Source organism: Falco rusticolus, chromosome 2 (genome assembly GCF_015220075.1).
Source record: "Falco rusticolus isolate bFalRus1 chromosome 2, bFalRus1.pri, whole genome shotgun sequence".
Lineage (NCBI taxonomy): Eukaryota > Metazoa > Chordata > Aves > Falconiformes > Falconidae > Falco > Falco rusticolus.
Window position 1 is genome coordinate 25,921,431 of NC_051188.1, and position 13,613 is coordinate 25,935,043.

General features: G+C 37.4%; 1 protein-coding gene across 6 annotated transcripts in view; it reads left to right on the forward strand.

The window, feature by feature from the left end:
* The window catches only part of NBEA (neurobeachin), a 509,705-nt gene that overhangs the window by 204,194 nt on the left and 291,898 nt on the right, over window positions 1–13,613 (forward strand). For all 6 annotated transcript variants that reach the window (XM_037377448.1, XM_037377449.1, XM_037377452.1 and 3 more), the window contains one exon: window positions 4,802–5,240. In XM_037377448.1, the coding sequence (XP_037233345.1) occupies window positions 4,802–5,240 (439 nt within the window). The remainder of the gene's footprint in view (window positions 1–4,801; window positions 5,241–13,613) is intronic.

Below are 13,613 nucleotides of genomic sequence, written 5' to 3' on the forward strand. Positions count from 1 at the left end.
CATTAATACTTAACTGTTGCAGGAACTATTTCTTCAGAAAAGTTTGGAATCACATTTGCCTTTTCCATGGCAGTGTTGTATTAGTAACTGTATAGTTACCCAGTGACTGGTGTATCCAGGTCCTTCTCTTCAGTCATTTCCGGTTGGTGAATTTCAGTTACAATGGGAATCTCTGTCTTAGTCACTGGATGCATAGCTTTTCACTATTAAATGTAATTTGCAGTTCTGTCATAATTCCTTCTTATAATCATCCCTCTGTGGCCATTAATTGTACCTTGTAACTCTGTCATCAGCAAATTTCACCAGAGTGGTTTTACTTTTTCACCTGAAATCTTTATTAAATTTTTAAACAATATAACTCCCATGGTAGTTGCTCTCAGTCTGGTGGTTTGGTTTTTTTTCTTTTGAAGCTATTTGATGGCTTCTTCTTACCCAGTTTCTTTTCCCACAGTCTATTAATTTCCAGGTTCTCCTGACTAAATTACTATCTGTTGTGACAGCCCCAGCTTAACTGAATTTACTACATTGGCCCTTATTTTCTTTAAGCAATAAATATTTTAAAAGCTCTTTTAACAAAGCAATTTGTAATGTCTCCTTCTGTTGCATTACTGTTCTTCACTCCAGAATAAATCCTGGAATCTTGCTTACTGTTGAAGGTTTGCAGTTGTCCAGATCATTTTTACCCCTTTCTTAAAAAAAGAAACCATGTGTGGTCTTCTCCAGTCCTGTGGTGCTATCTCCACTTACCTGTTTGTCAAAACTATTTGCTACTAGACCAGTAATTTCATAGACTGTATCTTTCAAACTTGGCTTGGACTCAGTTCATTCCCATGATTTTAATGTCTTCAAATCTTTTTTCTGGTTGAGTTAGGGTATGTGAATTTCCACAACCACATTTCTATCAACTTTCTTGTCTCGTTTTCTGTTCAGCATTATTCACTTTAATGAAAATTGAAGTTAAGTGTACTCTAACTTCACCATGTAGCGGACCATCTTCTTTTTTCAGTGTCCTCTTTTCATTGACCTAATAAAGGAGCCTTACGCTATTTTACTTACCATACATTACAAGGGCAACAACCTACTTGACTGGCAGTCCAGTCCTACTCCTTCCTTCAGTTGAGAAGCCTTGTCTTTGTATGGGTGAAGTTTAAAAAGACAGGTAGAAAATTTATTAAGGTCATTCTGTGGATCAGATGTCCTTCTGTGCCAAATATAGGCAGTATTAAGTAGATATGGATTTTTTTTACTTCCTGGCCCAGCAGATGCTAAATGTATTTTATGCAGCTCATAAATCCAGTTTCGACTTCCTGCTTCACAAAGCAGGACTCATATCTATTTGATAAGATGTGTTTAAGGCACTTAGGAGAAAAGGAAGAAGGAAGTGGCTTCAGTGTTTATGGCTCTTAAAAGAAGAAAGCAATACTCTTTATAATGGGTTGTTCTGCTTTGTATTTTTAAAAGTCTCTTCTGTTCTATCTGTATCTGCTTGTTAATCCCTGTACACATGATGAGGTTTACACTACCATTAGTTCAAACATGTAAATAATTTCATATGGATTTTTTTATATGCACATGCATACACACATACTTATGTGCATGGCTTGGCTGAACAGAGGTTTGGCTGCAACACAAGGTAAAAAAGGAGAGTTTGCCACCTGTAAAAGAATGGGCAGGCAGCTCTGGAAGGCTATAAGGATGTCACAAGGTTATGCAGGGCAAAGATTAGAGAAGTGAAAGCCCAGCTAGAACTCAGGCTGGCCACTGCTCTAAAAGATAACAAAAAATGTTTTTACAAATACATCGGTAACAAAAGGAGGGCCAAGGAAAATCTTCAGTCTTTACCGGATGCAGCGGGGAAGATTGCCAGGAAGGATGGAGAAAAGACTTATGATAAATACTTAATGCTGTATTGCCTCAGTCTTTAACAGTAAAACCAGCTTCCCTCTGGGTACCGAGCCCCTTGAGCTAGAAGACAGGGATAAGGAGGAGCAGAATGAAGTCCCCACAGTCCAGAGGAAATGGTTGGTGGCCTGCTGCTCCAGTTAGACATTCACAAGTCTATGGGTCCAGATGGGATCTACCCAAGGGCAGTGAGGAAGCTGGTGGAGGAGCTCACCAAGCCACTCTCCATAATTTATGAGCATTCCTGGCAAACTGGAGAGGTCCCAGAAGACTGGAGGTTAGCCAGTGTGACACTGATCTGCAAGAAGGCCCGAAAGGAGGATCCAGGGAACTACAGGCCTGTCAGCCTGGTCCCGGTGCTAGGGAAGGCTATGGAGCAGGTCATCCTCAGCGCCATCACACGGCATGTGCAGGACAACTGGGGCATCAGGCCCAGCCAGCATGGAATTATGAAAGGCAGGTCCTGCTTAACAAACCTGATCTCCTTCTGTGACAAGGTGACCCCTGTCCCGTGGATGAGGGGAAAGGCTGTGGATGTTCCTTACCTGGACCTTAGTAAAGCCTTTGACACCGTTTCCCACAGCATTCTCCTGGAGAAACTGGCTGCTTATGGTTTGGATGGGTATGCACTTCACTGGGTAAAATCCTGGCTGGATGGCCAGGCCCAGTGAGTGGTGGTGAATGGAGTTACATCCAGCTGGTGGCCAGTCACAAGTGGTGTTCCCCAGGGCTCACTACTGGGGCCCGTTCTGTTTAATCTCTTTATCAATGATCTGGACAACAGGATCGAGTGCATCCTCAGTCAGTTTGCAGACAACACCAAGTTGCAGGGGACTGTTGATCTGCTTGAGTGCAGGAGGCTCTACAGAGAGATCTGGAGAGACTGGACCGATGGGCTAAGGCCAACTGTATGAGGTTCTAGAAAAAGTGCTGGGTCCTGCATTTGGATGACAACAGCCCCACGCAAGGCTGCAGGCTTGGGGCAGAGAGGCTGGAAAGCTGCCTGATGGAAAAGGTCCTGGGGGTGCTGGCTGACAGCCAGCTGGACATGAGCCAGCAGTGTGCCCAGGTGGCCAAGAAGGCCAACAGCATCCTGGCTTGTGTCAGAAACAGCGTGGCCAGCAAGACCAGGGCAGTGACCACCCCCCGTACTGGGCACTGGTGAGGCCGCACCTCGAACCCTGTGTTCAGTGTTGGGCCCCTCGCTGCAGGTGGGACATCAAGGTGCTGGACCATGTCCACGGAAGGGCAACGGGGCTGAGGAAGGGTCTGGAGCACAAGTCTGATAAGGAGCAGCTGAGGGAACTGGGGTTGTTGAGCCTGGAGAAAAGGAGGCTCAGGGGAGACCTTATCGCTCTCTACAGCTGCCTGACAGGAGGGTGTAGGCAGGTGGGGTCAGTCTCTTCTCCCAGATAACAAGTGATAGGACAAGAGGAAACGACCTCAAGTTGCACCAGAGGAGGTTTAGATTGGATGTTAGGAAAAATGCCTTCACTGAAAGGGTGGTCAAGCACTGGAACAGGCTGCCCAGGGAGGTGGTGGAATCATTCCTGGAGGTGTTTAAAAAATGCATAGATGTAGTGCTTAGGGACATGGTTTAGTGGTGGGCTTGGCAGTGCTGGGTTAATGGTTGGACTTGATGACCTCAAAGTCTTTTTCAAACTAAATGATTCTATGATTCTAAGTGGTAAAAATGTAGATATTTTACACGTGACTGTATCAAACAATCGATAATAAGTTATTGATTGTTATTAAAGTTACATTGCTGAAGCACATTTTGCTTGGAATAGTCAGAAGGGCAGACCTTCATCTGAGTATGTTGTAATATCCACATGTAATTTCCATAATATCTAAACTGCTATATCAGAACCATTAAAAAAAAAAAAAAGTTCCTATTTCATACATAGGCCAGCTAAATTTTATATTCAAGACAAGTGCTCTAATGAAAATAAAGTAGTTTAAAAATAAATTAAAAAATCAGTTTGAGTGCAACTTTTTGTCATTAAAAGTAGCCACAGTCTGTTGCTCTAAAAAAATGTAACCAAAAAGATGAATATGGAAGTTATTCATAACTCTAGCAAACTTTCCTTTAAGCATAGCAAATTACTCTTAATTTAATGAAGTTGTTATGTCTGTTTCACCGAAGTAATTAATAAAGGTGTGTTTTTCAATTACAACATGTTATAGAGTCCATATCAATCTGGAAGTGTTCCAAACTGAACAGATTCCACTTTCCTGTCTCTATAAAGCTGTGTTTATTTTGTTCTTAACATTTGCCTGAAAGAATTACAGGATTTTACCTTTTGTGGGGAAAGGGGAGTTATCTAAATGCAATCTAAAATCAACAATAACATCCTTTTTTATTCATGTATAAATAAATTTGTATGCAATGTAATGATAGGTGTGTAAAAATGTGTATAAAACAAAAGACAAAGCAACCAAAAGGTCTAGCAGTTTTCCTTTGAATGTAGGCTTAATATTTGCTGACAGCAATAAAAAGACTCAATTTTATAGTAATCCTAAAGTATAAATGATTGCATTTTTCTCTTCCAGTAGTCTCACAGATCATACAGATATGCAGTCAATAGGTTATAATTTTTAGTGTTATTTTTTGCTGGCAGTATTTTGCTATTTAATTACTGTGTGAGTAGTGGGCTGTAATTTCTAAATGTCACTGAGCTTGCATAATGCAGCTTTGGGCTTCCTCTTCCAAGCTTTTATATATGCCAAACAGCTGTTGAAAGCAAAGTGTTTTGTACGTAGAATGAGTTTTTGAGCTTTAAACTGCTAAGAATTGTGGACTTTCTAACACATTTCTGTCTTGTAAAACCTTGTGGTCATATTTTTAGGAAAGAAATCAAAGTTATAAATATTGTTCATAATCTCTATTTCACTGCAGAGACACCAACTGTATTTCCAGAAAATATCAAAGATAAAGAAACACCGACACCTGTTGAAGATATTCAGCTGGAAAGCTCTATCCCTCATACAGATTCTGGAATTGGAGATGAACAGATGCCTAACATTTTGAATGGGACAGACTTGGAGACCAGCACAGGCCCTGATGCTATGAGCGAGCTGTTGTCTACTTTGTCTTCTGAAGTGAAGAAATCTCAGGAGAGCTTAACAGAAAGCCCCAGTGAAATCCTGAAACCTGCATCATCAATATCCAGTATCAGCCAAAGTAAAGGCATCAATGTAAAGGAAATACTGAAAAGTCTTGTGGCAGCCCCTGTTGAAATAGCAGAATGTGGTCCGGATCCGATCCCTTACCCAGATCCTGCACTGAAGAGAGAAGCGCAAGCTATTCTCCCCATGCAGTTTCACTCATTTGACAGGTATATGACCGGTTTCATTTTATATTTATGTAAATCAGAAATTTGAAGGACTTTTATTTTTTTTAAACATGGTTATTCTCTGTTGGTTTGTATTAGACTATGTTAAAAAACAGCTGTGTTACTTCTCCGTTTCTGTGTTACCAAAACAGGCCGTATAGTACAGACAGAAGTAATTCACGTTGTTTTTCTCTGTCAGCAGTAAATAAAACTCCACGAGGTACTTGGAAAGCAAGCCTGTTGTAAAGAAATATTTTTGCAATAAAAACGTTTTTCTTTTAAAACAGCATTTTAGTGAGGAGCAGGAGGGGTAGTATCTGCTGATACAGAACAGACTGTGCAGAAAGTCTGTCAAATATTCTTTCTAAGGCTTAAATCTTAATTGGATCCATCATTGCACTGTTTTCTGGTACTGAAATGCTTCAACCATGGCAAATTGTTTGCATGGTCATGGTGGAAGCCAGTTTCCTTTTAGGTCTTTAAACAGCAAATGTGCTCAAAAGTTAGTGTTTAAAAATAAACTGCTGAACGTTTCTACGAAGAGTCCTTTGTTTCTCTTTTTAGGGGGTATCTTCCCACCTTCTAATGAATCTGCTTTTCTTTAAATGTCCAGTCCATCTCAGTTATCCTGAACATAGAAGTTGTGGTAAGATGTGCAGTTCACATCCTTCCAGAAGAAGGGTAACCTGATTCATCGTGGGTTCAATCTTAACCTGTGCAAATAGCTAACTTTTATAAGTGTTGATCCGGTTACATTTTCCAGTATGACAAAGACCCCTGCAGTTTCTTCATAAGAATGTTTTTTAAAAGTGAAAAATGGAATCAAGACTTAACTCAAAGAAATTGTAAAATATGTCTCAAAATTTTAAGCAAAGTTGTAGAAATGTATTAGTTCATCATACAGGTATGAGGAAATGAAAAATAAAGCAAGAAAACAACTATGTTGCGATCTATAAGAAAAATCACAGACTTTTACAGAAAACCTGAAAAAATTACAGAAATGTCTTCATTAAAAAAGTCTTTAAAACAATATGCATCTTTCAGTGTAATGTAAAATGCAAGAAGATACATGAGAATTTTGAAATAAAAGTGAAGAAGCAATTTTTCATTATGAATTCCAAAAAAAATCTGCTGCCTTCTTGTCTGTATATATACCTTAGTACTGAGGCTGCTTTTCCAAAATAATTCAATAAACAATCAGGTAGTATCTATTGTAACAAAGAAAATCTGATCAAGATAGGAAAAGTGAAATGTACTTTAGAAGCAATTAATATATCCCTTTCAAATAATATTACAGGTCTTAAGGCCATGCCAGAGAAAGCTCATTTAGGAACAGTTTCATTAAGGGTTTTTTTTTTTTTCATCAATCTGCATGTTTTGATTTTAGAGTGATTTCAATGTGAATTGAAAAATATTTTTTTTTCCTATACAGTTAGGAATTTTTCCTTATCCTCTGTGAGGAACCATCGTATTCTAGAAGGTATTCTTGTACAATAAGGAGTACAAAAATTTGTGCTACATAATAAATAATGAATAAGAATTAATAATACCTAACTGCAACCACCAAAAGATTACTTTACTTTAGTTGAACGTATCCAGCTAAATTTCTACCTGGCTCAATTAAGAAAAATATTTCATTCAGAGGGTTGCTGTTAATTCACAAAATGCTAGACACCTAAATTAAAATGGAGCCTATCACTTCATGAGATATCTTTGTTATCATTAGAGGGAACCTAACATCAATTTGGTTGAAGAGCTGAGTTTTATTCTGCATTTCTAAATTTAGAAGAAAACATGAAAAACTCTGAAGATCGGCAGTAGGTTGGCCATAACCTGTATTTAGTGGGACCACCTCCATTATATTCTTCCTGCAACAGTGTGACTGCTTGTACATTTTGAACATCATTATTAATAGATGCTAACACAAAATTATTTAATTATTTGAGAGGTGCTATTTGAGAGATGTCTAGACCCCGTGGATTTTCATAGCTATTTCATTCTTAATAAGTTTGCTTAGGAGCTAAGGGGTTTAAGTGTTTTGTTTTTTCCTGGTCCTGTTACCCTGCTGTCCAAGTTGTAATTCCAGGATTTGCTGTACAAAGTGTACAGCTGTGTTTGGACCTTGGTAGCATATGTTGTACCATGTCAGCTCTTGGCATTGTTTACTTCTTCAGAAAAAAAAAAAAAAAAAAAAAAAGAAAAAAGAAAAAAAAAAGTGGTAATGGTTGAAGTTTAGGCAAAAGAAGACCCATTTACAACAATTTCGTTGGAATATTTTGTTTCTATTAAATAGATGATCCTGCTGTCTGATTTTACTGCGTGAGGTAAATAATGTTTTTCAATGTAACCCTCAACTATGAAGGGAAAATTGACAGGTTCAGGCACGTCTCAGCAGATTAGGAAATGTTAAATTATTTCCTCCAACTAAATGGATGTTATTGTGGGCATCTTGATGAAAATACTTGGCCCACAGGACCTCAGCTGGCTTGTTGTAACTCATGGCTACATTACTGAATGATGAGCACTGTTCATGAAATTACTTCTCTGTGCAGTTTGCTCATATTTTCAAAGTACTTGCTTGACCTCTGTGGAGGTAAAAGATGGGTGGTTGTGGTGTTGCTTTTCTTTTTCAATTTATGAAGGAGGAGCAGATTGAGATCCTGACCCTATAACTTTTCCTGGGGTGCTGAAACAAAGGGGAGGCGGGAACGAGATGGGAATTGAATACTATATTGAAATAATATTAGAATTAATTAAAATATTAATTGAGAAAACAACATGAACTTTAGCTTGTGGTGGTTTATGAACATTTTGTATGGCCTATAGTATCCCAATTATCATTGAAAAATGAAAAAAAAATACAGTGTGATTGTTCTTCTATACTTGCTCATGTAAATATAATTGTACTTACTGATATAAAATAACAAGTAATATACACTGCATATTTTTTAAAAGCTGACACTGTGCTTCTGAACCATATTACTGTAGGGTCTTCTGTTGCTACAGTTTATGCAGTTCTGGTACTTCACTGAGCAATGTGGCTATTGGTCATGTTTATTCTCTTTAGGGAGTGTCATGAGTAATGGAGTGTATTGTTTCGTCAGGTTTTGTTTCTTTCAGTTTTTATAAAATGTGCACAGTGATTCCATATTTATAAGTAAATCAAGGTCAGATAAATGTTAACATTAATCAAAAAATATTCTTAGTCCTTGTGAGGCTAGACTTTTATTTTATTTTTGCATTTGGATGGCTGAGTGCCTTGTAAAAGAAGAGTTAAGATAATAAGTAATTAGTAAAAAAATAACTGTATCTTTGTTATTTTAAGATATTTCTGTAACTATAATCACAATCTTACATGCAGGTAAACTCTATATAAAACAAAGTCCTGAAAACAGATCTGAAGTTCAAAATTCTATTTTATAATTTAATATGATGTATTTTGCTCTGCGTTATCTTCTAATCGTACATTGCTAATATGTTCGTAGGAGTCATTGTGTAATAGGCCACAGTGTGTTCTTCCAATAGAATTTGTGCACTCATAAATGAAATATAAAAGCAGAAAATGTGTCCAACATGTTTTATCAAATAGGACTTGTGTGTAGTTAATGTATGCAGCAGTTCAAGTACTATCGAATGTAAATGATGAGGTGATATTGATGAAAGGAGGGGATTGAGGTCTCGGGGGGCGCTGATGACGGATTGAACAGAAGCGGCCTTGCACCACACGGAACTCAAGTCTGTCGTCTTCACCACTCAAAGCCGTAATGGGAGGTGGCAGTCTGAAATGAGTTGCCACGGCAAAGAGTATTATTTTTGAAATGCTTTCACACAAATCACTAGGCCCTGCATACAACTTAGTTTCATGCTTTAATGTCATCAGGAGGCACAAATTGGTGTGTCTAATTGTTTGCCACCTGCCAGCAAAATGAGCTGCCAGCCAGCCAGACGGGTTTGATTGTCTGTCAGCTCTTCAATAGATTGAGAGTGACAACATCAAAAATTTCACTTCAAACTCTGAAGCTTTGAGCAGCTTTTCAGAGACCTCTTCCCCACAAGTGCTTCTGGACAACTGCATTTTTCAATTAGTTTTCAATATATTGCTGCCTTCTGCCTCATCTGTCTTAAGGTAGCTGTAATTACATTATGAGCTATATAAACAGATTTCTGGGACACTGGAGCCTGGATCCTCAAAGTTATGACATGTCTTTTAACGTCAGACTGAATTCCTTGAAAATGGCATCTGGGATGACATTTTTAGAAGCAAACACAAAGGGTTGTTTCACCTAGATTTGCAACTAATGGAGCATAACTCACCAATAATTCCTTTTTGCCTTCTCATCTTTTGTCTGACAAAAATCAGTCCCCATTATTGATTTTTAGGGTTTGGAGATTTCTTGTTTCTGTTTGGTTTTTTTTGTTTGGTTTTTTTTTTTTGGCATTTGTCCCACTAGATGCAAATTAGACCATTAACATTTGTGAATTTGTTTGTGATTCTACCCGGTAATGCTTTCTGAAGCTTACGTGTGTTCCATACTACTTATTTCCAGTAGAGAGATTTTAGAGGGGTGTTATTAGCAAAACTGAGAGTGCTTATGGATTTGTGTCTCATTTATTAGTTTTTCAAAATGAGGTAATTTACATATACTTTTTGTACTTAGCAGAATTATTTCAATAGAAAGCATGCTTGCCTAAGAAGAAAATCTGGAAGTCCTGGAAGTGAGACGATCAGGGGGGTTTGCTGCTGTTAAATTACCTTACTCCTTTTAATGCATTAGCAGTTCATGAATTGGAATACTATGGGTTTGCATAGTTTACTTGCTCAGTGAAGGCTTCACAAGCATATTTTGAAATATTTTGGAGGATACACTTTTGAAGTATTATAGTCTTGGTTGGGGTTTTTTTGGGGGGTGGACGGCTGGGGGGTTTGTCCCCCATAGAAGGTCCTTGGGGGCAGTTTTAATAGTATTTAGATGCTAGAAAAGGTGGACATCTTGTGAAATCCAGTCAAGGCTGATACATGCCCTGCCAGTTTGTACAGAGAGAGATGATCTTCAAAAAAGTATGTTTAATATGTTTTATGTATGTGGGCTATATTTAGAAGGACTATTCAGATGATCTGTGTGTTTTACTAGAATAAACTTTTTTCTTTTTTCTTTTTCTATACTAGCAGAATGGGGAAAAGACAAGAACTGTGAGAGAAGAAACACTGAAGGTTCAAATAGAGAGGTTCAATATTTATCTGTTGTATTATTACCCACTTTTGGGAGATCATTGATACATATTGATCTACACGGTCATTTAAATAAAACAGATAAATGAGAGGTTATATTCCTGTTAGAGTTATTAGATTCTCCAAAAGATAATTGCTGAAAAATAGAGCTGATTTTCCTGAAAACTTAATAAAAAGGAGATATGAATAAATAAGTTTTATTTTTCTCTCAACAGAAAATATTACTTTTTGAAGTTCATAATGAAAAATAATGGGAGAAAACAGAGCATATTTCCCATTAATCAGAAGGGACAGTTACAGGTGCTGTCTGTACTTAGTCATTGCATTCCCCATTGCTTTGGGTATCACAGTAGTTTGTGAACATGTGAATGAAAAAACTGGTCAGTTTGGTAATTAAGTGACCCATCAGGGGTTTCAGTTCACTCTCAGTAATTTCCGTATCTTTGTGCAGTGGAGACTGTGGTCCAAAGGAAAGACTTGAGAGCTCCTCTCTCTAAAATATATTTTCTAAAATAGCAGTTAAAATACACTCCAGAGAATGGGAGGTATGATTTCAAATCCTGTTAAATGGAGAAGGGAGCTGAAGTTGCATTGTCTGTATTCCTAGAGACTGTCTTGGCCACTCGTTTACTAAATAAAATGGGTGACAACGTGGAAGCGCACCTCCACCTCACCTGTTTGTTTAGAACAAATTCATCCTAAATTTACAAATAGGTTCAAGATGACCAAAATTTGGTATATTAACCCTCAATTTTTTTCATAAAGCTGTAACTGTGTTCCCCTTGTCCATCATTTAGCAATCTATATGCAGGTAGCACTTTCAAAACTCTTCTTATAACCTGTATGATGTGCATCTTTTTGTATTCATATGCATGGAGCTGTAGATGTATCTCAACTGAAGTTTTATGTCTGTTTTACCAGGAGAAACCAGCATCTCTCTGCCCTTTAATATTATTCACTGGGTATATAGACGAAAATTGCACTAGATTTTTGTCTTGATTTTTTACTCAAACAGGCTCTGTAAAACCACCGTTAAAGCTGTGCTGACTTTTACAAAACTGCTGTTTTTTAGCTCTTGCCTTTTTGGATTTTTTTGCATCATAGATACAGGGTTAGGTTCCTTGCCCATCCCAGTCTATACCTCATGCTGGTTGCATCTTTATTTTTTTGTCTTTATTCGATGATGTTTCTGGCATTTAATACATGATGTTTTCACTTATATTCTATTCACATTCTTCAAATTTATTAAATTCCTAGTACTTCCAATTTCTCTGTTCATCCAAGACCATTCATCTTTCTTGATAGCTAGCTTTTTAATCTCTTACAGTTTTTCCTTTTTTGTTGTCAATATTTTAGATCATTTTAGGTGCTTCAGCTAATTTATCCTGAATGCAAAGGAGGTACTAGTGACTGGGAATCTCACTCGGGGTAAATACTCTCTAGCTTGATCTGAGAGAGAAGATCAATGATCTTCATGTCCTTGTCCTAAAACCACACCTGAGATGATTCACCTTCTTATATTTAGAAACAAGCAATTTGTGTTTAGTAGAGTAGGATCATTTTATGTACTTTAAGCTTAGGAAGTTTTGATGAATGTATGCTATCAAATGATTGAAAGAATCCGTAACAACTAACTGGATATTCAGCACTAAGTTTTCACTTGCACAGGTTCAAAGATTATATACTTCTGTGAGCCTTTCCTATCTCTTCAGTATACTTAACAATTTTTTAATCCATTTTTTCCATGGCTCTTGACTCTGAGTTACATCTTCCTTCCTTGATTTCAGGTTAATCTTACCTTAATGTCTAATAGAATGTTGTCTAAAGTAGAATTCAAATTGTGCTGTTAGTACATGCTAATGATCACTTATTATAGACTCAAATCATAATCTGGGGCTGAAATCAGAAAGAATAGTGGATAATTTTTATGGGCAATATGCATGTTTCATAAAGGACTGGTCATGTATATAGGCATGGAGAAAATGTATAACTCACGGCAGAAATACTAAAAAAATACTAAGCTTTCTTTCCAGAGATTAATTTAATCTAACTGTAGGAACAAGGTAGCATGTAATATAGCAAATTGTCCCTAATTTCCTACTGTGATTTCTTGTGAAATATCTGGGAGAAGTTGTTTTTTGACAGAGTATTTCTGTGAAAAATTTGTCTGATATCTGTACTGCTTTTTGAAGAGCACTTCTTGAAAATCCTTATGCTTTCTGCTGCTGTGGGGGAGAAAAGGAGGAGCAAGAATGTTAATTCAGCCTTAAGAGGTTTCACATATCTCAGAACAGCATAAAGTGATTCTGATTTAATTGCTGCCGCTTAGATAGGTGACACAAGACATTCAGTATTGAAGGCTTATCTCTGACCTCTTGATTGACCAGAGTGATTAGGTTGCAAGGCCTTTAAATTTTAAAATGAAGATATACAAAATGTGGATCACAGAGAAAGAGTGAGACAATACAATGCTGCAAAACCTGATTTGTATGTCACCAGCACTGGGTACCTAAATTTTTAAGGAAAATTTGAGAAGGGGTGGGGGTCTTTTATTTCCTTTTTCTCTTTATGCAGTTCAACACGTTGATGGTGTTATTTTCTACCTAGTTATTTCATGCAAATTTCTAAACCCCAGAAGAATCCTGTAGCCATTTGCTGAGGTTATTTAATGAACCAGCAATGCGCAAGTGGTATGCAGGTTGAACCAACAACACTCATCTGAAGCATGATATGAATTACAATGACTTAAGGCTTAGGTTTACAATTTGAAAAGGACACGCGTAGAGTAACAGAATAATGATTAGTAGTCACAATTCTTCTTAGATTTGTAAACGACCTAATGAACAGAGAAATAAAATCAGTTGCTACAGCCAATTACTATTAAGCTTTTCCTGACTAAATCATTGGGGGTCATTTGAGACCATGATAACACGAACCAGAAAAATGTGGACCAGTTTGGGATGTTTAGGAAGTCTGAAATACACTATAGAAAACTAGGCCTAATATGAAACGATAGAAGTGTCTATAACCTTTTCTTCTAGTCTGTAGATTTCTGTTCCTCCATGAAGGAAATACCTGAATGCCTTACAGATACATGTAAGACACCTATCACATTGAATTATTTCCTCCATTCATATTATATGCAG